The sequence below is a fragment of the Sinocyclocheilus grahami genome, unplaced genomic scaffold (genome assembly GCF_001515645.1).
Source record: "Sinocyclocheilus grahami isolate Dianchi unplaced genomic scaffold, SAMN03320097.WGS_v1.1 scaffold321.1, whole genome shotgun sequence".
Lineage (NCBI taxonomy): Eukaryota > Metazoa > Chordata > Actinopteri > Cypriniformes > Cyprinidae > Sinocyclocheilus > Sinocyclocheilus grahami.
The window spans coordinates 1,254,285-1,281,893 of NW_015505500.1; the positions used below are offsets into that span (position 1 = coordinate 1,254,285).

At 35.5% G+C, this 27,609-nt stretch overlaps 1 protein-coding gene across 2 annotated transcripts; it reads right to left on the reverse strand.

The window, feature by feature from the left end:
- Positions 1 to 226: 226 nt before the first annotated feature.
- LOC107602209 (uridine-cytidine kinase-like 1) lies at positions 227 to 27,609 on the reverse strand. Of its 2 annotated transcripts, none has more exons than XM_016294649.1 (14): positions 27,413 to 27,609; positions 24,614 to 24,720; positions 23,284 to 23,454; positions 21,595 to 21,666; positions 13,752 to 13,941; positions 13,353 to 13,414; positions 10,355 to 10,374; positions 7,678 to 7,776; positions 6,080 to 6,173; positions 5,782 to 5,844; positions 5,412 to 5,534; positions 2,967 to 3,074; positions 2,134 to 2,290; positions 227 to 610 (listed from the first exon to the last, which is right to left on the reverse strand). In XM_016294649.1, the coding sequence occupies exons 1-14, from the start codon at positions 27,582 to 27,584 to the stop codon at positions 534 to 536; spliced, it is 1,515 nt and encodes a 504-aa protein (XP_016150135.1). In that variant the 5' UTR covers positions 27,585 to 27,609; the 3' UTR covers positions 227 to 533. The 2 variants fall into 2 exon arrangements, with proteins under 2 accessions (XP_016150135.1, XP_016150136.1); XM_016294650.1 differs by lacking the exon at positions 10,355 to 10,374 and adding an exon at positions 11,481 to 11,497.

Sequence of the window (27,609 nt, forward strand, 5' to 3'; positions counted from 1 at the left end):
TTTACACAGTATAAACTGTATACTCATACTACTGAAAAACAGTACAAGGTGGTTTGGTAGTATGCCATTGTAAACACACCCTTGAAGAATCTGTGGTATGTCCTTATTATTCCACTCTTATTAGTTCAAGTATTAATGAAAAATTCTCAAATTGTGATGGTCATGTGGGCATTTTAAGGAAAGCTAATGAACAGTAATCTCCAATGTTTGACTGTGGTATGTCCTTATTATTCCACTCTTATTAGTTCAAGTATTAATGAAAAATTCTCAAATTGTGATGTCATGTGGGCATTTTAAGGAAAGCTAATGAACAGTAATCTCCAATGTTTGGGGGTCTGTTGATGCTTTGACCTGTATTGAGCATGGGCTCATTTGTAGCATGTAGTATTGCAAGCATTGACAGCAAGAGGTGGCTAAGGCTTATGCTTATATAGGGCAGGGCAATGGGTCCACAATCATATGAGATTAAGTGCTTAAACGTTCCCTTCTCCAATACATGCAGATATAGTTGCTCACATAGGTCTTGATGAAATTCAGTAGTCCATCCCCTCATCACTTTCATACCAGTCTGAAGGAGCATCAGTCCCAAAGTAACGATCCCCAAAATTACCTGCAAAACAATTGCAATTACGATATATTTGGGGGACCCATTTTTTCTATATTTTTGTTAAATGGAACAATTCACCCAAACATGAAAATTTGCTGAAACTCACACTCGGGCCATCCAAGACACAGATGAGAAATTTAGCATTACATCACTTGCTGACAAATGGATGTTCTACAGTGAATGGGTGCCGTCAGAATAGGGCTGCACGATAAATTGCATGCGATATTTAACCAGCATCTTGTCAGTAAAGCCAGTTCTGTAATCAGCGGTAAATCTCCATCACGTGCGGGCTTTCACATGAAGCAGCATTTACTACACAGAGTCGTTGTTCACCGACAAGCTGCACAAAACATGCACAAAATATGATCGTGGTTTTGCGCATCTTGTCAGTGAACAACGGCTCTGTGTAGTTAATGCTGCTCCATGTGAAAGCCCGCAGGTAATGGGAGATTTACTGCTGATTAAAGAACCGGCTTTACTGACAAGATGCATGTTAAATATCGCATGCGATTTATCGTGCAGCCCTACGTCAGAATTAGAGTTAAAAAAATGAAAAAAATATATATCACAATACACAAGTAATCCACATGGATCCAGTTCATCAATTTGAACTGCTTTGGGCAAAAATACAAGTCCTCTATTCTGCTTTCTCATCTCTGAATCAAACTACCAACACCAAAAACAGTCCAAAACAGTTTGAAATATGTCGGTGGATAATGGATATGGATGTGAGAGGACAACAGGGGATGGACTTTTTCGGAGATCATTTGTAAGTTATTGTGATATTTTTATTAGCTGTTTGGCTTTCTGAAGGCATCCATTCACTGCAGAGAATTCACTGATGAGCAAATGATGTAACGCTAAATTTTTCCAAATCGGTTCTGATAAAGAAACAAATTCATCTACAGGTGCATCTCAATAAATTAGAATGTCGTGGAAAAGTTCATTTATTTCAGTAATTCAACTCAAATTGTGAAACTCGTGTATTAAATAAATTCAATGCACACAGACTGAAGTAGTTTAAGTCTTTGGTTCTTTTAATTGTGATGATTTTGGCTCACATTTAACAAAAACCCACCAATTCACTATCTCAACAAATTAGAATATGGTGACATGCCAATCAGCTAATCAACTCAAAACACATGCAAAGGTTTCCTGAGCCTTCATAATGGTCTCTCAGTTTGGTTCGCTAGGCTACACAATCATAGGGAAGACTGCTGATCTGACAGTTGTCCAGAAGACGATCACTGACACCCTTCACAAGGAGGGTAACCCACAAACATTCATTGCCAAAGAAGCTGGCTATTCACAGAGTGCTGTATCCAAGCATGTTAACAAAGTTGAGTGGAAGGAAAAAGTGTGAAAAAAAAAGATGCACAACCAACCGAGAGAACCACAGCCTTACAAGGATTGTCAAGCACAATCGATTCAAGAATTTGAGTGAACGTCACAAGGAATGAGATGGTCTGATGTTAAGGGAATTAAAATTTTTGTGTGAACTCTTCCTTTAATTAAACTGCTCTTACCAATCCCTGGAATGATGTGAAACTCATCGTTGACCTTCTTGTCCACGGCAGTAGTGATGATGCGCACATTGGGAAAGGCGTAAGCCACTGAGTGAACACCCGTCTCCGCCATGAGCAGAGAGAGCAGGAAGATCTTATCCTCCTGGACATCATGATCCTGGAACAGACGAGTTCGTGAATCACCCCGATTTAAACCTTACTGAGCACTAACTAATGTAGATATCAAGGGTTGGAAAACCACTGTACAAAAATAAACAGAATAAATGGATAAATAAATAAAATAATAAAATATAAAGTATATAACCAAGTTAGAATGGTGTATGTAATGCAATGAAACATTTTTGGAATAAATGAATAATTTGGTATGTAATGTAATATAATATAGAGAGTTTAAATTTAATAAACACCAGGAGGAACCATAAAGTGCAACATATCTATATATTTCCAAGTAGCCATGTTAACAGATAGAAGTACTGAACCACGTCCAGACAGACACCCATATCCTATGTGAACTCTGCTTCCAAAAAGGGAGCAATTTGGTTAGGATTGTTTGTTTTCATGCAAAAGAGGTCAAAGATCATGTAGAAACTTGATTGTGTTGGGTGTTTCTTGAAACAGACCAGACCTAACAAGACCAGATCTGGTCTAGGGTTTACATCTCCTATCACTCACATTACAGATTCAGCAACGTGAGATGTTGACATTTAGTTTACACATCTTAAAAGGATCCAAAATCTACTCCACAATGGCCAGGAAGTATACAAATATATGTGCACAATTGAGAAATTTACTTCAAATGAAATAAATAGGACCTGTCTGCTGAGGTGACTTACAAGCAAGACTCTGACAGCCATGAGAGCTGCCGCTCCTGTAGACACAGTGCTGTCCATCAGGATAACGTAGTCCTCACTGATGTCCTTGGGCAAACGAAGGTAATGGAGCTGAGGAGGAAATTAGACCATAATAATACAAATTTATAGACTAAACAATGATTTATGTGACATTACTGTGCAGAAAACACTAAACTTCTCAAGCAGAAACAGACATAAACAACCTTAAATTAAATAAGGACATCTAAGGAACTATCTATCTATATATATATATATATATATATATATATATATATATATATATATATATATATATATATATATATATATATATATATATATATATATATATATATATATATATATATATATTTATTTATTAGGGCTGCACGATAAATCGCATGCGATATTTAATGCGCATCTTGTCAGTAAAGCCAGTTCTGTAATCAGCGGTAAATCTCCAAAACGTGCGTGCTTTCACATGAAGCAGCATTTACTACACAGAGCCGTTGTTCACTGACAAGCTGCGCAAAACATGATCGTGGTTTTGCGCAGCTTGTTTTGTACGGTGTAATGGATTATAAGAGAACTAACAAACTGGTAAGGTTTTAAAACATTTTCGTCTTAATTCTTTTATTGCCTTAATTATTTTTGTGGTGAAATGTTGTGTAATAAGTGGTTTGACGGCACCGTTTCCCTTAAATGTCCGTCTAGTTTGAATTAGCCGCTTGCTCGCAACTGCTGTCTTCATGGAAGCTTTGCGTTCAAATATTTCAACTCAAATCAATATTTCACGTCTAATTTACTTATGTGGCAAGTAGCCGTGTAATAAGCGGGATAAATGCTTCGCGTCGGGGTCCTGATCACCCTGTTGCGGTTTATTCTGAGATAACAACCGGCTGGATGTACATTATACCTTACATATATATGTGACCCTGGACCACAAAACCAGTCATAAGGGTCAATTTTTCAAAATTGAGATTTATATATCATCTGGAAGCTGAATAAATAAGCTTTCCATTGATGTATGGTTTGTTAGGATAGGACGATATTTGGCTGAGATACAACTATTTGAAAATCTGGAATCTGAGGGTGCAAAAAAATCTAAATATTGAGAAATTTGCCTTTAAAGTTGTTCAAATTAAGTTCTTAGCAATGCATATTACTAATCAAAATTTAAGTTTTAATATATTTACAGTAGGAAATTTACAAAATATCTTCATGGAACATGATCTTTACTTAACATCCTAATGATTTTTGGCATAAAAGAAAAATCTATAATTTTGACCCATACAATGTAATTTTGGCTATTGCTACAAATATATCCCAGCGACTTAAGACTGCTTTTGTGGTCCAGGGCCACATATATAGAGAGAGAACCACCATTTCACTGAAATGGACAGTCTGAACTAATTTCTGTAAATTAATAAAACTTGTGTCATTTTATATCGCCAGTGAATCGGTACAAAATATCAGAAATATTTATTTTAACACCAAGCCATAAACCATGTTATTTTTTGCTGAAAAAAAAACTAAAAAAAACTATAAGCATTCTATTAAAAATGACCAAAAACTAAAGCAAAAACGTAATATTAATAAAAACTAATCAATGATAAACAATGAAATTGCAAAAACTTTAAACTGAAAATATAAAACTAAAAGCCAATTTAAAATTCTGAATAAATTCTATAATAGTACATACCGCTGAACATACAGCTAGAGGGAGCTGTTCGCAATACTCTTACAAAAAAATACCTGCAAACTGACATCCATCAGCACAGAGCTGTTGAGTTTATCATGTACATCATGACACATGTTATGACAGTCTGAACTAATTTCTGTAAATTAATCAAACTTGTGTCATTTTATATCGCCAGTGAATCGGTACAAAATATCAGAAATATTTATTTTAACACCAAGCCATAAACCATGTTATTTTTTGCTGGAAAAAAAACAAAAAAAAACTATAAGCATTCTATTAAAAATGACCAAAAACTAAAGCAAAAACGTAATATTAATAAAAACTAATCAATGATAAACAATGAAATTGCAAAAACTTTAAACTGAAAATATAAAACTAAAAGCCAATTTAAAATTCTGAATAAATTCTATAATAGTACATACCGCTGAACATACAGCTAGAGGGAGCTGTTCGCAATACTCTTACAAAAAAATACCTGCAAACTGACATCCATCAGCACAGAGCTGTTGAGTTTATCATGTACATCATGACACATGTTATATGTCAGCTGAGAAGAGGCATAGATATCAAATCTGGCAAAGCACAGCGGTGAAACAGACCGTGACCTGACTAGTAGGCAACGAGTAAATCATACGTGCCGTCTCACCAAGGCTGCGAACACAAGGACACATGACAACACAGACAACTTTTGGATCAGGGCTTGTTTATAGATGTGTCTGTCAGTTGGATGGGTGAAGATGTGATACCTCAGGCTCTCCTGTGTCATGATTAGTCTGAATGAGGATCTTTCCGAGCCGAATGTCCTTACAAACAGCCATCAAGGCCTGTTCCATGGTCTCTCCTGCCCGTAGAATGGACACACCAGTAATCTATCAAACGAACAAACAAGAGGCCTAAAGTCCTGCCATACAGATAATAGTGATACCTATGGAAATGTGTTTCTACCATGGAATAAAAAAAATTTCACAATATAGACTTTTTTCCCCTCACAATTTTGAGTTCATATCTCACTATTCAAACTTTTTTCCTCAGAAAAAGGGGAGAAAAACTCAAAATTGTGATATGTTACCTTTCTTGTGGCAGAAAGAAAAAAATCAGAACTTCCAATAAACAAACCCTTTTCCCACTCAGCCTCTTCCCTTCATATACAGTTTCTTGAGGAGTTTCAACAGACACCGGCTAAAAAGAGAAGACCAAATAAGAATCAGTGATCGATTTTTTTTTACTAAAATTATATAAAACAAGTGCTATAACCTAGAATGAAGACTTGCTTCACTTCACACCATAAAAACTGAATTTGTCCATGGGGGCGCTGCCTGACACTCATATGCATCACTGTATTATGACCAATACCCAGAGCTCGTAACATCAAGTTTAAAAAATCGTAGTTGGTCATTAATGGCGGTCCACTCACCTTCAGCGGCAGAAAGGACAGGGCGTGCTCTATGAGAAGCCTCATTAATCTCTTTGAATAGAAAATAAATTCATCTCGACTGGTTTCTTTATTCCTGAGGGCACAGGGGACACAGTCAATAATACACAACGGAGATGATGTGTGTTTTGGAAGAGTGTATGATACGGTGTACAGAAAGCACTGTTCTGAGCGTTTAGATAAAGTGACAAAACAATCCTTATTTTAATTACCTTTATTTATTTGTGACACATAGTACACCTACACTGGAGTAACCCAAGGTGTATATCTAAAGGGTACAGGTATTATGATTCTTGAGTTTGAACCTAAACTTGATATCCAGACCAATGTTAATGTTCTATAACAGAAATTACAGCAATGTTGGTTGGTTTATAAAATGGAATTATATATTTTTTTTATCTGAGCTGCAAGCTAGCAGTTTGCTAACGTGCTGATATGACAGTGAAATTATGCCAATTCGTCTTTCTATTATGTTGTCTGTTAGGTCCATATCAAACATGCAGGACTAGTACAGTATAATTTACAACACATGATTCTCATAAGCAAGTTCTTTTAATGAACCACTCAAAAAGATTCATAAAAATATTGAATCCATCAGATGGATCCTTAACTGAATGAACTGAATCTGCCAGAGTGGTTACTGAATCAACATCCGACACACTTACTGAGCTGCAAATTCTTACTTTTAGTAAAATGTTCAATACGAATTAAATGCGTGTTTTGTAATGCGTATCATTTGTGAATAGATATACACATCTACAGATATACAAACATCTTTTTTTCTTCATAATAAATTATATTCAATTATATTTTAATATAAAAAGCATTAAACCATAAATTGAATCTTTAAAAATGTAAATGTGTTAAATGTAGAAAAAATTAAATAAGTAAATGCACTACCAAGTTTCAGGTCAGTTCTTAAGGTTTTAAAAGTCACCAAGCCTGCATTTATTTGATCAAAAATATAATAAAAACTGTAATATTGTGAAATATTATTATAAATTAAAATTGTTTTCTACTTTAAAATTTAATTTATGCCCTTGCTGGTGTAACATTGCTGAGTTGAGTTGAACGTTAAAACGGTTATGATGATGCAGTTTTTCAGAATTCTTTGATGAACAGAAAGTATAAAAAATAGCATTTGTTTAAAGAACTTTACTTTCATTTTTGATCAATTAAATGCATCATTGCTGAATAAAAGTATTAAATACTTCTGAACGGTAGAGGAAATAAATCAGTAAAATTTTACAGTAAAAAAAAAAACAATAGTGTGTGCGGTACTTAAGTATTCATAACAATAGCCATTACTCCAGTCATCAGTGTCAAATTATCCTTCAGAAATTATTGTAATATGCTGACATTCCTTATCATTATCAAAGTTGAAAACAGCTGCTTAATATTTTCTTTTGATCAGTTTAATGTGTCCTTGCTGAATTAAATTGTTTTCTTTACACGACAGTGCTTGTTTAGATTTTTTTCTTTGAACATTAGTGTAAATAAATCAATAAAATATTACAATAAAAACACCAATAGTGTGTGTGTAAATTACTTAAGTATTCATAACAGCAGCGAGGTCATACCTGATAATAGTGTGCATTCCTCGGACCTGTGGGGTGCTCTCCATGACACTCAGGGTCTTGGGTAAAGGTTGACCCTGATGGGCAGATGCCAGTGCTGATCTATACAGCACACGGATATGAAATGTAAACATTCCACAAGTTGCACACAAGCAAACAAAACCAAACTTTTTGTTAATGGAAAAGACAAATATAACAATATTTGACTTTTTCCCAGTGCGAATATGGTTTGAAGAGCTGATGTGAGTTTGAAGTGTTATGGTAGCAGGTCAAGGTAGAGTCAAGGCCCATTCACTTCAAGTCAGGATTTCCATTATGAATACATTTTAAAATAAAACTATTGCATAATTTACACAAATGAACCACTTTCACCCCAAAAACAAACCTCCCTGACCAATAAGATATTGACTTGGGTTATGTGTTGACAACCTGTTAATATCATAGGTTTTTACATACAAGTGTGTGCATCATTAGCGTGAACTATCAGACTTGGTGTGAACAGGCCTTTAAATTAGTAGACAGAAGTGAGGGTTTTGCAACCAAAGATCTGATGCACAAGCATTAAAGAAACTGTTCACCTAAAAATTACAATTGTCATTTACTCACTCATTTCATTCCAAACATGTATGACTTTCTTTCAGACCACAAAAAAAAAAAAAACCCCGTTAGGCAGGATTTACATGATGCTTTTACACATTGTAAAAACCTCTTTTGCATATCACAGAAGAAAGAAAAAAAAAAGTCATACTTGAGGCAGAGTAAATGACAGTTCTAATTTTAGGGTAAACCATTTCTTTAAACAGTGAAATAATGTGATATTAAATAAAACCAACAAGATGGTAATGGACTCTGAACTCTGTTCATTTATAATATTGCAATTGTGAAAATCTAAGCAAAGACCGAGAGAGCCACCAATGCCCTCTACTAGGGATGCACCGATATGAAAATTTTGGCCGATACCGATAACCGATTATTCTTTATTTTTGAAAGCCGATAACCGATATGTTGGCCGATAAATCTATATCCAAATTGTTATATACTTTTTGAGAGCCTGATTACAAAAAAGGTCTCATCATTAAAAGCCACATCCCAAACACTTCAACATAAGCAGCCTAGTTTGAACGGTGTACGTTTAAAAAATATTTTTACTCTCCCATTACCAAATTTAGTCATAAAAAAAGTCTTACAAATAAATAAAATAATGCATAAATAATGCAAACAAGTCACTGGACATCATTACACGTGTAAAGAATCAAAATGAATGCGCCACAGATCAATAAAACGGAATAGCCTTTGCACGGACAATTAAATGATTTTAATTACTAAACCATATTGTTGATGGAAATAATAAGATAAAAATACAAGGGGTTGTTGTTATTAATAATGTATCAATGATTTTGAAAAAGTAACAAATTAATACCACTGTTTTAAATAGCAGCCGTTTGAGCTGCGCGTGCTGAAGCTGAAGAGCTGAATGAACACGGTAAACTGAAGCGTTTTGCTGGCAGCTTATTTAACTCAAGGAAATGCATCCTGAGATTAATATTAATACAACATAAACATAATATTACAACTTATATATATGTACAAAATGATGCAGTTATTGCGTGCTATAGTCAGAATGTGTGATCCTGTTGTGGATGCGCTCTTCCCATATCAACGCGCTGAAACACAGCAACTAAACCCAAAGAATGCACAACGTTTTATTATAATAATGTTCTCATTAGAATGTTATATACACAACATTCCCAATCATAGTTATTAATGTTGTGCACTGCTGTTTGAGCTGCGTGCGCTGAGCTAAAGACGATCACCGGTAAACTGAAGCGCTCTTTTAACTTAACCAAACGCATTCTATATGAGATAAATCAGATATACATCAAATAAACACAATATTACAACGTACAATTGCACAAAAGGCTGCAAACGAACAGCGCGCATCTGAAGTGTCTCTGAAGGAAATAATGCATCATTTATCGGCTTTAAGATATCGGCCAAATTTTCTTATCAGGCCGATACCGATAACAGAAAAAATGAGCATTTATCGGCCGATACCGATATGGTGGCCGATATATCGTGCATCCCTACCCTCTACAGTATACAACCTACATTAATGACTGATTTGAGACATTTAATATGTGGCTGCTAAATTTCCTTCATTGTGGCTGCCAGTTTCACCAAACGTCAGCCCACAATCCCATACAGAAAGACACTGTGTCCTAACCAGTGTGACGCGACAAGCACTTTGTCTCCACTGAAAACAAAACCGCTCCTCGGCATAACATGACGACAACCAATCAGAAGATATGTACAGGGATTTTGGACCAATTAGATTTCTACCTATGCAAGGCCACAAAAATAAAAACCAAGCAATGGACAAAATGTCTTGTCGCTTTTCACAGGCGATGCTGGTTAGGACATTGTGATGGACTGACAGTGTGAATGTTATTAGCTCACTCTGAAAGTTAAACATACACAAGCTTTAAAAAAAATTCAAACAATAATAGCAGTAAAAACAAATATTAAAAGAGCAGAACGTGTTTTATCAAGTGAGGAAGGATTGCAGAGGACAGATCCAAGAAAACGAAAAATAAATCAAATTGAAAACAATAAACAAATAAAATGAAGATAACAGAAGAGAAAAAAAGAAAGGCGAGAGGATGCAAGAATTTATCCTCACATATCCCAGCGGAGTTTCCTCTGAAGAAGGAATAAATGTTCATTGGGAGACAATGATGACGAGACAGAGAAAAGAGAGAGGGAGGGGGAGAAAAGAACACGACCTGATTAAAGTCTATACAGAACAGACGGGCACATCACAGCCAAGATGAGCTCAGGTCTGGGTAGTATGTCAGTGGTTTTCAGCTGAGGTGCTGTTGCCAGTCTAAAATGATAAAATGACAACAGACGTCTCAATACTGAGACCCTAATATGCATTATCAGAGGATTTCACAGTCTGCACAGTACCTGAAGAGCAAAACCACTGAAATAGGCCCATCCCTGTGTTAGCAACAGCATCAAAATAACACAGTGGAGGTGGAGACAAAAGGTACACAGTGAAGCTATGGTGTTTATTTTGGCTCGCAAAGCTAATTTATAAATATATTCTGTCTTCACATAAATTTCGTGCAATTCATTCAGGTCCTTAATATAGTGTCCACTCAAACGTTTTGCTTTGTAGATCATTTCGGCCAAAATATTAAAATTAAAATCAAAACAAGCACTGCCATTCAAAGAAATTAATACTTTTACTCAGCAAGGACACAACACATTGATCAAAGCAGCACAACAGTTTTTAATATTGATAATGCACCAAATCAGCATATTAGAATGCGTTCTGAAGGACACTGAAGACTGGACCAATGGCTGCTGAAAATTCAGCTTTGCCATCACGGGAATAAATTACATAAGCATATTAAAACAGAAAATAGTTATTTTAAATTGCAATAATAGCCTATTTCACTATTAATGTTTTTTATTTTTGATCAAATAAATGCAGCCTTGGTGAGCATAAGAGACTTTACCATTGAAAATCATACCACCCCCCCCAAACTTTTGAACGGTAGTGTATTAGCGGTTTAAATTACAGCTGTGACTTTGGACCAATGAGATTTTATTGTGCATCCTTTCATACTGCAGCATTAACATTCAATTTGTTTAGCGTAGACCATAGCCAGAGCTACGCTTTTCCTTTTGTCTCCATTTGCATCTCTGCGAGTTTGAGGAAAAGAAAGGAGAGATGAAGCACAGGTTTAAAGAATGAAGGAAAGAGAGATGGAAGGAAATGAGGGGAAAAGCAGCCATACCTCACTGTGATTTCACGCTGGGATGGTTAGAGCAATCGGTTGAGGGTTTAGCAAGTATTTCATTACAAACACACACAGGGAGGAGAGGAATAAAAAAAGAAAAGAAAAAAAGACAAACTCATGAAATGAGATATTCACTCAGAAAAGCCATTCCAAACAGTCAGCCCTCACCCTCTCCATGGTATACTGGGAAAATATTTCATGGCACTATCAGCTACTCCCTATATTTAACCTGATACAATCACATTCTTGCAGTTTTACACAACATACACTTATGCCTCTCATATTTCCATCACTAAAAAGAACATGTTTCAGGCTGATTTAAAAGTCTTTATCAGTGTCACTGTATTACTGTGGAATCTTGAGGTTGTTTAGATACAACATGTATAGACACTAAATTTTCCATTACAATACATTTTCCATTGCTTTAGTCACAACAGGTTTTGTTTTTTAATTTGAAATAAAATAATAAATAAATAAATTGAAATAAAAAGAAGTGTTTGAATTAGGGAAAATCTTTGGAATTAATAAATAAATGTAATATATTAATTATAAAAGTAATATATTTATTATGAATGTATACATTTATACATGTTATAACAGTAATATGTATGTGTGTATACATGCACCATTTGATAATATTTTAAATAACTAAGAAAATAATGTATAGCATTATACATTGGCCAGTAATTATCATTTCATTAATTTAATCAATTTCTTAAACCAAGTTCAAATGCAATTGGCTGCTACCTAATCTGTCATGTTAGCAAGTCCAAGGTTTATCTTTTTTCTCTCATAAAGCAAAAAATGTCAATACCATCACACACAATATTGAAAACCCACATGTCACACGTTATACAAAACAAAATTTAAAAAGTGCCCCTAATTGAGGAATCATAAAAAAAAAATTTGCAGTACTTTGAAGATTTTTCAGTCAAAGTACTCACTGGGCCTAACAGAAAATCTTTCAAATCTGACATATGTGATGAGAAACCCAATGCGGTCCTGTGGCTTTAAAGCATGATACCTTTTGCACCAAAGCACATGGTTCATTAGTTCTAAAGATCATTCCTCACTGTGACTGATCGAGTAAAAAAAACAGAAAAGCATTTTCCACCTCAGGATAATTCATGACTTTATTCAGCCTGCCAGGCACAGAAAACGATTACATTTCAAAGAGGCACTAAACCCTTTTTGTGGAATACATCTGTCAGCACTGCATGCACATGAACGTCACTCAGCAAACGTTCATTAGTGTTAACATCTTTGTCTTTCTAGTAATTACCTTGGTAGGCGACATGAAATCAAAACTGACTACACATTTGCTTGTCTCCTGGTTTCTCGGCATATTGTCTGAATCATCAGAGCATGTTATTCCAAAGAAAAAAGTGGAACAGGCAAAAGGCTATTTAGTTACTTTTTTAGTAGTAAATTCACAATCTGGCTGGACTATTCTTTAGTATGAAATGCCCACAGATCCAATCAATTCCCAAAGGAAATGTCATAATTTCAATCCTTCATTTTTTTAATGAATATTTTGTGCCAGAAATTACATTTGCAAATGAATTTTATAATACTATAATGGAGATGATGGACTGTAAAATAGACATATCAAGATTACTGGCCTTGCCTTTTCTTGTTTGAACCAATGCACATAATATTTATTGTCACATATAGAGTATGACCACCAGAGGGCAAACTACACTTATAACATGGCATGGGCTTCATATGCGTTTTAAGAGCATGTGGATCATCTAGCAGGGATACAGCATGCATGTTGGCCATTCTCAGCACTTCATTATGCACAGGCCAACTAATCATTCTCACTCAGTGTCAAACAGATGAGAATGAGGAGCCATTTTTATTACATACCTTTTCCAGCTGACTGTGAACATGCTGAACAATCAGATCCAAGGCTACAAAGTTTTCTCCACCTGGAGAAACAACGGAAGGGGACTGTTATAATAAAGCACATAATCCCATAAATTTGAGTAGAAAAAATCTGAATAAACTACAGAGCTTTCAGAGTAATTGTTTACTGCTGTACCAGCATTCAGGGCTATTACAACTGTATAATGTCAGTTATTTATACAGAAATGTAAAAAAAAAAAAAAATTCAAGGTGAAACATTTTTAAATAATCTATTAATGAAATTTCTGAATATAAACGTTGCTTAACAACATTAAAGACAGACAGTCCGGTAAAATATGCTTAATAGTCTGATATCTCACAAAATGTTTGGCAGTTTTGACATTTTCCAACTTCACGTACCTCTTGGGACCACAATATCTGCAACTTGCACAGTGGGTTCGATGTACTGCTCAAACGCAGGCTTGACAAATTTGTTGTACTGTTTAATGACACCTGCAATGTCACGCCCTCTATTCGTGATGTCCCTCTTTAGGCGCCTGACTAGCCGGATGTCTGAGTCTGTGTCTACAAACACCTTCATGTCTAGGAGCTGAAGGACACACAGAAACAGAAATACAACAAAACGTCCAAAAACTGACAACATGTGATAGACAAACACAAAAAGTGTACATTAGAGCTGCAACAAGCAAATATTTGAATAATTACAATGCCAAATGCAACCAAGTCACATTCAAATATGTGCAATCTGGTGCATTTTGAAGGGTTTAATATAATGTGCTTAATATATAACTTCAGGGTTCCTACACATTTTCCATTTCAAAATTCCATACTTTTCCAGACTCGAATTTCCAAAACTCTTTAGATTTTTCATAGAGCATTATTTTCAGCTTTATATTTGGTATATAGTACAGTCATCTGCACACAAGAAACGTTATTTGCCTTCCAGAAAGTATTCACATGTGCATGGGAATTTAGTGCATGCTTACGCATTACAATTTCTATTTTTATAGAACCGAGAATTTCAAGGCCTTAGGTCTCTTTAACACATACTCTGTGGTACCCAAGAAACCACACCGTGAAATGGGCTGATGGCACAACAGGTAGCTCTGTGTGCATTGTCCTATATGCTAAGTTCAATGGTTTCTCATGCGCACATAAAAGTCTGTATATTTTTTATTTTTGCAAAGGTCCTTGAGGCTATGTAATACAGTGCAAAGAATGTTGTGAGAAGAAACCCAAACTGCTTATAACCTGCATTTTGCATAATGAAAAAAGTGCACCTTGAATTCATTCAGTCGTATTTTAACTTTGAATTCTTGTACAATACATTTATTTTCATTAAATTCTTAATTTTCTATTATAAAAAAAACTAAATGGGGCAAAAAACTGGAAACACAAATACTTTTCCATACTCTGCTTTCTTTTTTCCATACTTTTCCAGACCTGGAAAATGTTTAAATCAAATTCCATACTTTTCCAAACCCCGTAGGAACCCTGTAACTTGCACACACATTCTTCTGCTGCAGTACTTTAGTGGTTTCTGGAGCTTCCGCTTTAGGATTATGGGTAGTGTACAATACCATTTAAAAGTTTGAGGTCACTAAGATTTTGCCCCTTAGCTAAATAAAAATAATTAAAACTTATATTTAGCTAAGGATGTATTAAATTGTTTAAAAGTGACAGTAAAGACATTTATAATGTTACAAAAGATTTCTACTTAAAATAAATGCTGTTTTAAAAAAAAAATATCCAAATACCTTGAAAAAAAGGACAAAAAAAAAATTCAGCATTCATGATTCAAATTATTGACTTCTGAAGGATCATGTGACACTGAAGACGGAAGTAATGATGCTGAAAATTCAGATTTGCCATCACAGGAATAAGTTACATTTTAAAACAGAAAATGAATATTTTAAAACGTAATATTTCACAATTGTACTGTTTTTACTGCATTTTCGCCTTTGTGAGCATAAGAAACTTCTTTAAAAAACTTTTAAAAAATAAAAAACAAATTCACCAGCCCCAAACTTCAGAAAAGTAGAGTAGTTCTTCATCTAGAATTTGCTGCTTAACTACAATATTTTTTGGGGAAAAGAAAAACTTCAACAGAAGCATATACCATTGATTAATAACCCTCATTATTCTCCAGCCCAAAGTGATGAAATCTTGCAGGGCAGACACAATCTGTCCAGGATCTACTACTGTCTCTCCTCAACGGTTCGGTTCCTGTTACTGAAAACACGTATCAGATCTTTCAACGGAGCGAACGGATAGGAAATTTTAAAAAAGCTGCTCAGCAAAGGGGAAGTCAGGATCAATCAAAGCAATGTAGTGCAGCGTGACGCCAACTAGCCAAGATGTACCGCTGGTGCTGACACCGACGCTGAAAATTAATATCATTCAGTGAGTCCACATGATATGGCAAAGGCATTAAATTTCAGGGTAACGATAAACAATCCAACACCCTTAAACAGCAGTGCCAGCAGCCCTGCCAACACGACGAGGCATAACTTATAAGACTTTGTGTGCAGGCGTGCAACGAACACACATGAATGGGGTGAAAGGTCAACTGTATATCAAGTTTTAAAGGACAGGAAGTCATTGCTCATTCGTCCCGAAATGAAAACGGAGGTGAGCTGTCACTGTATTCACAAAGACCTGCAATGAGAAAGAGTTAAACGGAAAACCCTGATCCATTCATTAGCCGAATGATGTCTGCCGTTTGTTGAGTGTCATTCGTTCTGCAGCACATCTGCTGCGCAGTGCTCGTAAATCACGTCAGGATGAACTGCTTAGCCAATGCGTACACAATAACTCCCATTTTAATTTGTATAGATTTCCGGACACCTCGCGCAGGGAAGAATCGATACCCGGCAATGGTAACCGTCAATGCAGGCGTAGATAAACACCGCCTATTCACTTCCTGTGGCCGCTCTTCACCTTCACCATTAGAGAGAGAGAAGTATCAGTCATCTTCACTGTGTGAGGAAAACAATAGGATGCAGGAGGAAAAGAACACAAGGAGAGGACAGACTTCTTGTGCCGTTTCAATAGGATCAGGCTTTAGGAACAAGATTTTACATATCTATTCTTTATCCAGAGATGCATTTGTTCCCTTAAATGATAGAAGAGACAACTAGAACTCATTATCTAGCTAACCATTAACTAGTATTCATGTATATGAGAGAGACAGAGACGCTATAGTAGAGAGGGAATCTCATCTCCGTGGTCGGATTGTGGGAATGAGATCCATTACTCAGCGGCAGAGACAAACCAGGCTATGTGAAATTTCCAGGATCATTTCACCCCAAATTCAAAAGAAAAAAATAAGAACTTAAAACTTAAACATAATGATAATGAAGCTGATAATGATAATTATTTTTTTGCATTACAATATTACTTTTTCATATTAAAAAAAAAAAACTAAACATGGGGTTAATAAAGAAAGCAATACTTTCATTCAGAAAGGATGCGTTAAATCGGTCAAAAAAGACTTTTATAATGTTATAAGATTTCTGTTTTCAACACTGATAATAACCAAAACGTTTCTTGAACACCAAATCAGCATATTAGAATGATGTCTGAAGGATCATGTGACACTGAAGACTGGAGTAATGGCTGCTTAAAAACTCAGCTTTGCATCACAATAAAATATATTTTTAAGTATATTAAAATAGATCAAACTTTTTTTAACTGGTAATCAAATTTCACAATATTACTGTTTTATTGTATTTTTGATCAAATAAATGCAGCCCTGGTGAGCATAGCCTTTTTTCAAAAACTTTTTTAAAATTCCCAAAACAAATCAATCTCATGACAGAAATACAGTAATAAAAACATCATGCTAAGACAATTTGTTTTAAAATCAGCATAAAGGGAACATCAAAAACCATTATGCATACTTTCAATTTTACTTTTTAATTTAAATCCCTATTTTTTTGTAAGATTTGCCATAATATAGGCTACTGAGATCTTATTTTTTTTACACTTTTCTTCAGTCTAGACACAGTAGAGCACAGCCATCTGGATTTCAGCAATGCATTTCTTTATTTTACAGCACAAGTTTAGTAGACTGTACCTCTCATCTTATTGTCATTCAGCATCCATAACTAATCTGTGGGATTTTAAAATACACAATATTCCCTCCCTTCTCTTCCAATCATTACAAAGTATGGATGCACTGATACCGATACTGGTATCGGTACCGATACTGAGCTCCTGTACTCGTTAAAATGCCCCGATACCACACAGCATGTGATAAGTGCCATATTCAGACAAAAAAAAACACAGACAACAGAACAACAGAGAGCAGAATGGAGTTATTAGAGATTAAGGATGTCTACGAAGTATATGCATGCAATGAATATAATGTTAAACATTCAGTATTTACGCCTGAATAGCTGATGTGCGCGAGCTGATAAGCAAAGCGCGCTGAGTGGATTGAGCGTGTGGCGGCGCAGATGCGCGAGCTTGTCGAGTGAATATCCCTTTCTCACAGACATCACTGGAAAGTTTGTAGTTCAGTCGGATATGTCAAAAACAAGTAAGTAAAACAAGGCACAAGTTACTTAATGGTAGGGAGGGGGAGAGAGAGGCGCGCGCACTTCTGTTGTGTGATCTTTGATGTTCACTCACTTAGCACACACATCATTTTGATTTAAAACTAAATTGTAAAAATAAGACCATATATAGGGGCATTCACTATAAACAATTTATTTTCAACCTCAGGCATACACGACTTTCTGGCGAAAGTCAATCTAGCAGCCTGTGTGAAATGCGCTAGGCTGTACTACTTGTCCCTCTCATTCTGCACCAGTGCACGCGTTGCGCATGTTTTGCTTGCTTGAGTGTTTCTGCATTATATGAGTGGCTTTGGAATATAAAATCGCAGCACGTTTCAGATGAAAAAAACACGGCTTCTATTTCTGAAAATATCACAGTTAGGAGATTTATAATGAGTGGTTCCCTGCATCATTACAGTAAAGCGTGTGATTACAGTACTAAGCCGCTGCAATGGAGCAGCTCTATTGCTACTAAATTAAAGATGATGTACCATAGAGAAAAAAAAAATGAACAGTGAAAGTAACAAAAACTTGTAAAATACATTTTAATGGCCATAATTAAGTGTGGAAATAACCAAAGGATATACAGTCAAAAGAAATTATTCAGAGACCAGATATCATTTTTTATAATATAATAATCGGCAAGTACCAAAAATAAAAGTATTGGTATCGGGCGAGTACTGGAAAAAGTGGTATCGGTGCATCCCTATTACAAAGCTATCTTTCTTTTCATTTGACCTTATCTTTTACACCTCCATTTTTCCCTCACTGCTTTATGACTCCCATGATGCTCTTCTATATTTCAGGCTATGAACCTTTCCATTATTCTTCCTCTCTTTCTATCTTTTACTGAAAGCCCTTTGTGGTATTATAAACCACAGTTAAAGGTGACAGCTGAGACTTTTATATAATGTCCAGTGTGACAATATGAGGCTTACCTTTAAAAGCTCCTTGTTGGCAAAAGCCAAGATTCCCTCAAATATCACAACGTTGGCCCCATAGACAGTTTGACAGTTTTCGGAACATAAACAGAGAACAGTAAAGGACTAGGGAGAGAAAAAAACATATGAAAATGTGATGTTACAGTCTTACAGTCTAAAAAATAATGAATTATCAGAAAAAGTACAAATGCATTACTGAAATAGTAAATTAATTAATTATAGCATAAAGAATTTCTGTAAAAAAAAAAAATCTCTCTTTAAATTACACAAAAATAATGTACACAAATTGCCCAGAAAATGCCTTATACTATTTTCCACTTCAAATATGATGTTAATAAACTGAGGCAGTGTAGGGAGAGATTGTGGAAGTGTGTGGTGATGCATTTCCTCCATGCACCCCTGCTTCAGAATGAGGGGAACCCTGATGGTGTCATGATCCCATTAAGACAGATGCATTACTATGAGGCTTCCCGTCAATGGCCACTCATTCGGTATTGATCAGCAGCACGAGTGGCCTGTATACACCACAGAGCCAGAGATCTCCCTTTATCGCTCATTAACATTACAACCCATTTAAATACAGAGGAAAAACCTTCTGCACCTTAAATTTGAGGAAGATAATAAAAGCAGTGCAGCTCCTAAAGAATCATAAATACCATGTCTAAAGTAACTGTAGTTACTGCTACTGTTCTTCTCAGGCATGAAATTGCAAATTGCCTATAAAGAATAAAAACAACCATAAACATTGTTCTCAGTTAACAATGCGAGAGTGTAATTTGACAGCTTTATAAAAGTGTTGGGTTTTGGAGTTAAATTAAATCTATAAAGAGATAATAACTGTATACTAATTAGGTTTAGAAAGTAAATTAAACTAACATTAATTCAGTTTAAAAAAAAAGGTTAAATGTTCACAATTTCTCAATTATATTAAATGGTAATCTGATTGTAATGTTCTCGTGCCATATTGTGCAACAGTCTATTTAATTAATACAGCAAAAAAGCATTACAGGTCATTACTAGAACATTCACCGTAATTACATTTGCATTGCTGCATCACATTTAAAGCTAAAGTAGGTTACACTTTATTTTACAGTTGCCTTGTTACAGTGTAAAGTAATGAGTAATTTTAATTAATATGTACTTACCATAGGGTTAGGGTTAGTTGTACGTAATTATGAATAATTTACTGTTATTACACAGGTATTATTGCTATTACATAAATACAATTACTACATAAGTACATGTACGATTTTTTACATTCGTCATTCTTTCCTATCAAAATGCTTGCTACGGATGCGAAATCGCAGAAAAGCAAACCTGATCCGAATTTTTTTTATGACGGACGAATCTTTTGGAGGCAGTGTGTAAACATGATTGACACAATGTGAGGTCGTATTTATTTTTCAAAGTGCAAAAATTTCAGCCGAGAATTTCAGACTGTGCAAAAGACCTTTACTCTAAAGTATTTTTCTATGCTAAAAACATACGACAACTGTAAGTAAACTGTTTGTAGGTTTATTTCCCCTGAGAAGCAATGTTTCGAGCATCCAAACAATTTTTTGCAATTTTGCTTGGTAAAGCTAGGGATGCAGAAACTACATAGCTTTATTCTGGAGGAGAAAACAAGGTAGTAAGGCATCTATACAGGCTCAAGCATACTAACCAGACAATCACACACAGGCTTACCCACTCCTTGCGACGACTGTGACTGGTGAAGTCGTACACTGGCACTTTTATGCTTTTGCCCTTTTTCAGTTTTCTCAACACAGTTACCAGCAGTTCAAAATCAAAGGCATCAGGATGATCAAAGTTGTACTCGTTTCTTGCCGCCAACTCCTGCTCCTCTTTACTCAAAACCTGCAAGACGGGAAGAAAAGACAGTTGAAATAAGATTACAGTAAAGATTACGCTTTTTCAGTGGTGCAGAAATTTTAAGGTTGGCAATAACAAAAAAGGGTACTATTCAATAAAAGTGCCCTGTAGACTGAAAGTCAATCTAGCAGCCTGTGTGAAATGCGCTAGGCTGTACTACTTGTCCCTCTCATTCTGCACCAGTGCACGCGTTGCGCATGTTTTGCTTGCTTGAGTGTTTCTGCATTATATGAGTGGCTTTGGAATATAAAATCGCAGCACGTTTCAGATGAAAAAAACACGGCTTCTATTTCTGAAAATATCACAGTTAGGAGATTTATAATGAGTGGTTCCCTGCATCATTACAGTAAAGCGTGTGATTACAGTACTAAGCCGCTGCAATGGAGCAGCTCTATTGCTACTAAATTAAAGATGATGTACCATAGAGAAAAAAAAAATGAACAGTGAAAGTAACAAAAACTTGTAAAATACATTTTAATGGCCATAATTAAGTGTGGAAATAACCAAAGGATATACAGTCAAAAGAAATTATTCAGAGACCAGATATCATTTTTTATAATATAATAATCGGCAAGTACCAAAAATAAAAGTATTGGTATCGGGCGAGTACTGGAAAAAGTGGTATCGGTGCATCCCTATTACAAAGCTATCTTTCTTTTCATTTGACCTTATCTTTTACACCTCCATTTTTCCCTCACTGCTTTATGACTCCCATGATGCTCTTCTATATTTCAGGCTATGAACCTTTCCATTATTCTTCCTCTCTTTCTATCTTTTACTGAAAGCCCTTTGTGGTATTATAAACCACAGTTAAAGGTGACAGCTGAGACTTTTATATAATGTCCAGTGTGACAATATGAGGCTTACCTTTAAAAGCTCCTTGTTGGCAAAAGCCAAGATTCCCTCAAATATCACAACGTTGGCCCCATAGACAGTTTTCTGAAGAGAGGAACATAAACAGAGAACAGTAAAGGACTAGGGAGAGAAAAAAACATATGAAAATGTGATGTTACAGTCTAATCTAAATTAAAATAATGAATTATCAGAAAAAGTACAAATGCATTACTGAAATAGTAAATTAATTAATTATAGCATAAAGAATTTCTGTAAAAAAAAAAAATCTCTCTTTAAATTACACAAAAATAACGTACACAAATTGCCCAGAAAATGCCTTATACTATTTTCCACTTCAAATATGATGTTAATAAACTGAGGCAGTGTAGGGAGAGATTGTGGAAGTGTGTGGTGATGCATTTCCTCCATGCACCCCTGCTTCAGAATGAGGGGAACCCTGATGGTGTCATGATCCCATTAAGACAGATGCATTACTATGAGGCTTCCCGTCAATGGCCACTCATTCGGTATTGATCAGCAGCACGAGTGGCCTGTATACACCACAGAGCCAGAGATCTCCCTTTATCGCTCATTAACATTACAACCCATTTAAATACAGAGGAAAAACCTTCTGCACCTTAAATTTGAGGAAGATAATAAAAGCAGTGCAGCTCCTAAAGAATCATAAATACCATGTCTAAAGTAACTGTAGTTACTGCTACTGTTCTTCTCAGGCATGAAATTGCAAATTGCCTATAAAGAATAAAAACAACCATAAACATTGTTCTCAGTTAACAATGCGAGAGTGTAATTTGACAGCTTTATAAAAGTGTTGGGTTTTGGAGTTAAATTAAATCTATAAAGAGATAATAACTGTATACTAATTAGGTTTAGAAAGTAAATTAAACTAACATTAATTCAGTTTAAAAAAAAAGGTTAAATGTTCACAATTTCTCAATTATATTAAATGGTAATCTGATTGTAATGTTCTCGTGCCATATTGTGCAACAGTCTATTTAATTAATACAGCAAAAAAGCATTACAGGTCATTACTAGAACATTCACCGTAATTACATTTGCATTGCTGCATCACATTTAAAGCTAAAGTAGGTTACACTTTATTTTACAGTTGCCTTGTTACAGTGTAAAGTAATGAGTAATTTTAATTAATATGTACTTACCATAGGGTTAGGGTTAGTTGTACGTAATTATGAATAATTTACTGTTATTACACAGGTATTATTGCTATTACATAAATACAATTACTACATAAGTACATGTACGATTTTTTACATTCGTCATTCTTTCCTATCAAAATGCTTGCTACGGATGCGAAATCGCAGAAAAGCAAACCTGATCCGAATTTTTTTTATGACGGACGAATCTTTTGGAGGCAGTGTGTAAACATGATTGACACAATGTGAGGTCGTATTTATTTTTCAAAGTGCAAAAATTTCAGCCGAGAATTTCAGACTGTGCAAAAGACCTTTACTCTAAAGTATTTTTCTATGCTAAAAACATACGACAACTGTAAGTAAACTGTTTGTAGGTTTATTTCCCCTGAGAAGCAATGTTTCGAGCATCCAAACAATTTTTTGCAATTTTGCTTGGTAAAGCTAGGGATGCAGAAACTACATAGCTTTATTCTGGAGGAGAAAACAAGGTAGTAAGGCATCTATACAGGCTCAAGCATACTAACCAGACAATCACACACAGGCTTACCCACTCCTTGCGACGACTGTGACTGGTGAAGTCGTACACTGGCACTTTTATGCTTTTGCCCTTTTTCAGTTTTCTCAACACAGTTACCAGCAGTTCAAAATCAAAGGCATCAGGATGATCAAAGTTGTACTCGTTTCTTGCCGCCAACTCCTGCTCCTCTTTACTCAAAACCTGCAAGACGGGAAGAAAAGACAGTTGAAATAAGATTACAGTAAAGATTACACTTTTTCAGTGGTGCAGAAATTTTAAGGTTGGCAATAACAAAAAAGGGTACTATTCAATAAAAGTGCCCTGTAGACTTTCCACCATAGAGAGAAACAGACTGACTGATTGAACCACTTAATTAGACCACTAATAAGCTGGAGGATATGCCATTAAATCAAATAAGGATTGAGGAGTAGATCCTACAGGGTTTCAGCTCATCCAACAGGTGCAAGAGCAAATTATATTAATTCTTCAATGGTTTCAACACATGAAGAAGTTTCATTTGAAGTACTTTAATGGTACAATGGTCTGCAAATGCAACTAGGAGCACCGGAGCAATAATACCACTCAGGGTTGGGCCGATAGACGATGCCATCGTTTATCGCCGATGGCTGACAGACATCACGATGTTTACATCGTGATTCCCCCTCCCCCTCTCCCGCAATACGCCACATCCCAGTTCCGTGATCGGAAAGGAAATGAAGTGCACTAAGGAAACCCTAAAGGGAATAAATAGCCTACGAGATGGGAGGATAAAAAAAACATTTAAATATTTTTTCTCACAATTATATCGTTGGATAAGTATTGGGCGAGTGTATATAAATTGCGGGCATCAGGGAGCCACTATTGAAACCGCTTTCGATTGCACGCTCTCATTTTACTTTCACTTTCGAGATTCGCGATCATAAGGACTCTATACTATGGAGTGGCAGTACTTACCACACATTTGACAACATTAGATGTTTGTCATTGGTGCTCAGGATCTGCAAATCATTCGCCATCATCCTATCAGACATTTCTCCTTACTCTGTGTATGTGGTAAGTGAACTTTCATGTAATGTAATGCAACAGGCTACCACTAGCAAGCGGCTAACCTTTTAGTGGCTCCGTATAACGCGTTATTTGTTTCACGTTTCGGGCACACCCCTAACCCTGCCCCGCCCCCGATGTCATCGTCCATCACGATGTTTTACTGTAGACATCGTCCGATGCCAATTTGGTAGACGTCGCCCAACCCTAATACCACTGATGAAACAAGCCATTGGATTTGGAGTGAAATTCCTCACTTAAAAGGACAGGAAGTTCAAAGCAGATGTATTCAGGCTGGGTCTCAGTTGTGAAGTACCTTGTAGAAAGAGTCCATAGAGAGCAGAACAACCCAAGGAACATCAAGAGCCTCTATGATCTTATTGGCCACGGTGGTTTTCCCAGAGGCACTTCCTCCACACAGACCTGCAGGACACAACAGAAGCTGCAGCTTGTTCAAATGCACAAAAAGTCAATATTCGCAAACTTCTATTTTCACAACAATCATGAATTTTGCTGCTATGTTAAAGTAACATTTGAAAGGTTAAGAAATGTACACATAAGACAAAGTATTAATTTTTAGTAAGGTTTAAAAAAATAACAACAAGGTTTTAGATTTGATTTACATTGTGATTTACAATATTACTTCAGAACCACTGAATAACATAATATAATATAATATAATATATATCCACCTTTTTCTTGTCGTTAAAATGGGCAAAAATTTTCCATTTGTAAATTCTATGGGTCTGGCTTCCGGTCTCATCTGTGTCCACTCCGTCCAGCTATTTTTAGCTGAACAAAACAGTTTGTTTTGCTGCTTGATATTGAAAGTTGGTGTGACTTATATTATTTTAATGCATTATCTTAATTATGAACACACTGGTTTGTAGTGCAAACCGTTTGACCGTTTACTGCACGTTGTTATTCTCCTCGTTATTTACCTATAGCGGCTAATGAACCGGAAGTCTCACCCATAGGCTTACTTCCACGTTGTAGAAAAAGGTGGATAAAATGGATAGCTCTGGTCCTTGATTCTGATTGGTTGAGCCGCGTTCGAAGCTGTTGTAAATTACTCTACAAACATACCCCTTTGTTTACTTTGTGTGTTGCTTGGCAACCACTTTGTTGCAACCACAACTGTTTCTAAGGAACTACATTGTTTGGTGGAAGAATACGTTTTTTATTAATATCATTACACTTTATTTGCTCTGCTTTATTTTGTGAAACCTAACTACGGAATAACCGTTTTATAAAAGCAATAAGCCCCGTGAAGCCGTGGTTTACAGTGAATTTATAATAGCTAAGGGGCGTTGTTAGGCACGACGCAAAGCGGAGCTGTTGTAAATTCTTATAAATAATTATCATTCTTGGGGCTTATTGCTTTAATTATATTATATAATATCAAGATCATGTAATAAATTACCAGAATCTGTTCAATCAGAAAATACCCACAAAAAGCATTGGAAAATTTGCAATATTCAATGCATTAATTATGACACAGACAGACAGACAGACATAATTAACATAAACTTGAATTTAGTCATGAATTTTATCAAGGTAACATTTTCATTCAAAAGTGGCTGTTAAGTAAATACCCCAAAATATATGGAAAAAAATAATACGGTTACAGATTCATTGCAATTTACAATATTACTTCAGAGGCAGAGCCACTCTCAATATTATATTATAATAAATAAAGCTCATATATAAGGTTAATAAATTCTTTTCAACCTTAAAAGTAATAAGGGATATATCAAAAAATAAAGTCTACTAATCAGACAAGAAAAACAGATTATACAACTCGTCTGACTGTAAAGCCAGTCATGAGAGACATTATGCTGACCACTACATTTTCAGAAACTAAAGTTTTAAGTATCACATAGGTTTCCAGAATAAAAGACCATTAAGAAAACACCATATAAAATAAGATTCACCACCAATGGGAACAACGAAAAAGCTTCTTGTTGCTATATGGACTAAAGTTACTTAAAACTGCTTCAGTGTTGTTACGGCCTCTCTGGCCTCTCTCGCCTCCCTGTTCCTCTGACCTTTGTTAAAGGAAGATCATTCCACTTGGGCGGATTTATTAGTTTCTCTCTGACTGAGCGAGCAGGGACGACAGCCACACCACACTTTTTTTTTTTTACAGGAATAATTGACTGGAGCACATCCAAGTGTGAAATTGTAACCCATATGACAGGCTCTTTGTGAGCAATGGATTGCATACTAATGACCTCAGAGCACAGTCCTGACAGAGCTCATGTTCTCACACACCACAAAAGAGTAAGCCTTCAGGCATTCAATACAAAAAGTTTCACAAAAGCTTTAAACCTCGCTTTAAGATATATAAACTACTGTTCAAAGTTTGGGGTCAATAGGATTTTTTTTTTTTCCAATAAATGTATACTTTTATTTAGCAAGGACATAATAAATGAAACAAAAGTGACAGTAATTTTACAAAATAATCCCATTTCAGAAATAGGAATTTCTACTTTCTATTCATCAAAAAAATAACACATTTTCCACAAAAAGCAGTACAAATGTTTTCAATATTTATAATACGAAATACACATTATTATAAGTATATTAGAATGATTTATGAAGGATAATGTCACACCGAAGACTGGAGTAGCTTTGCCATCACAGGAATAAATTACATTTTAAAATATATTAAAACAGAAAACAGTTATTTTAAATTGTAATGGTATTCCACTAATATTATTGTTTTTACAGTATTTTTTAATTAATTAACTGCAGCCTTGGTGATCATAAGAGACTACTTATTAAAAAAAAAAAAAATGTAATAAAATCTTTTGAACAGTAGTGCATAGTTCATGCCTCAAATTTAGAGAAAGCAATGTCAATATTCTGCAAACTTATAATAAAATCATTTATTCTGTATTAGTCTGCTGCTTTATTCAATTACTGTCCAATTTACTAATCTCTTAGTCTCTTATGAGTGAAGCATTAAAACAATATGAAACCTAAATTATATACACTTAACTTTCTTGATAAACATCTTATTGTGCAATGTTTTCATAAGCTGTAATCAAATCTAATAATTCACTGCACTTTACATAAGACTGATTTGTAGTGATCAAATAGAATGTCGTACCTATTACAAAAGCTTCTTTAAAGGTGGTCCCAGTAACATTGTACCAGGGTGGACGTCCTGCGGTGTAGATTGTCCTCTTATTCGTCCTCAGAAGTGGAGGCTCCGTTTTGCTTTGGCTGGTGGTCCGTTTCCGTGGGGACAGCGAAGGGGTCAGGGGACATCGGTCTCTCATAAGGCCATCGAGAGAATCCTCGCCA

Bases quoted from the DNA above. Each gene is read 5' to 3' on its own strand.
- LOC107602209 (XM_016294649.1), bottom strand. From the start codon at position 27,584: ATGAGAGACCGATGTCCCCTGACCCCTTCGCTGTCCCCACGGAAACGG. The intron at 5,845-6,079 runs GTGAGTGGACCG...TTCTCTTTTTAG, and splicing joins TGTCCTTTCTGCCGCTGAAG to CCGGTGTCTGTTGAAACTCC. The intron at 2,291-2,966 runs GTAAGTCACCTC...CGTCTGTTCCAG, and splicing joins TGGCTGTCAGAGTCTTGCTT to GATCATGATGTCCAGGAGGA.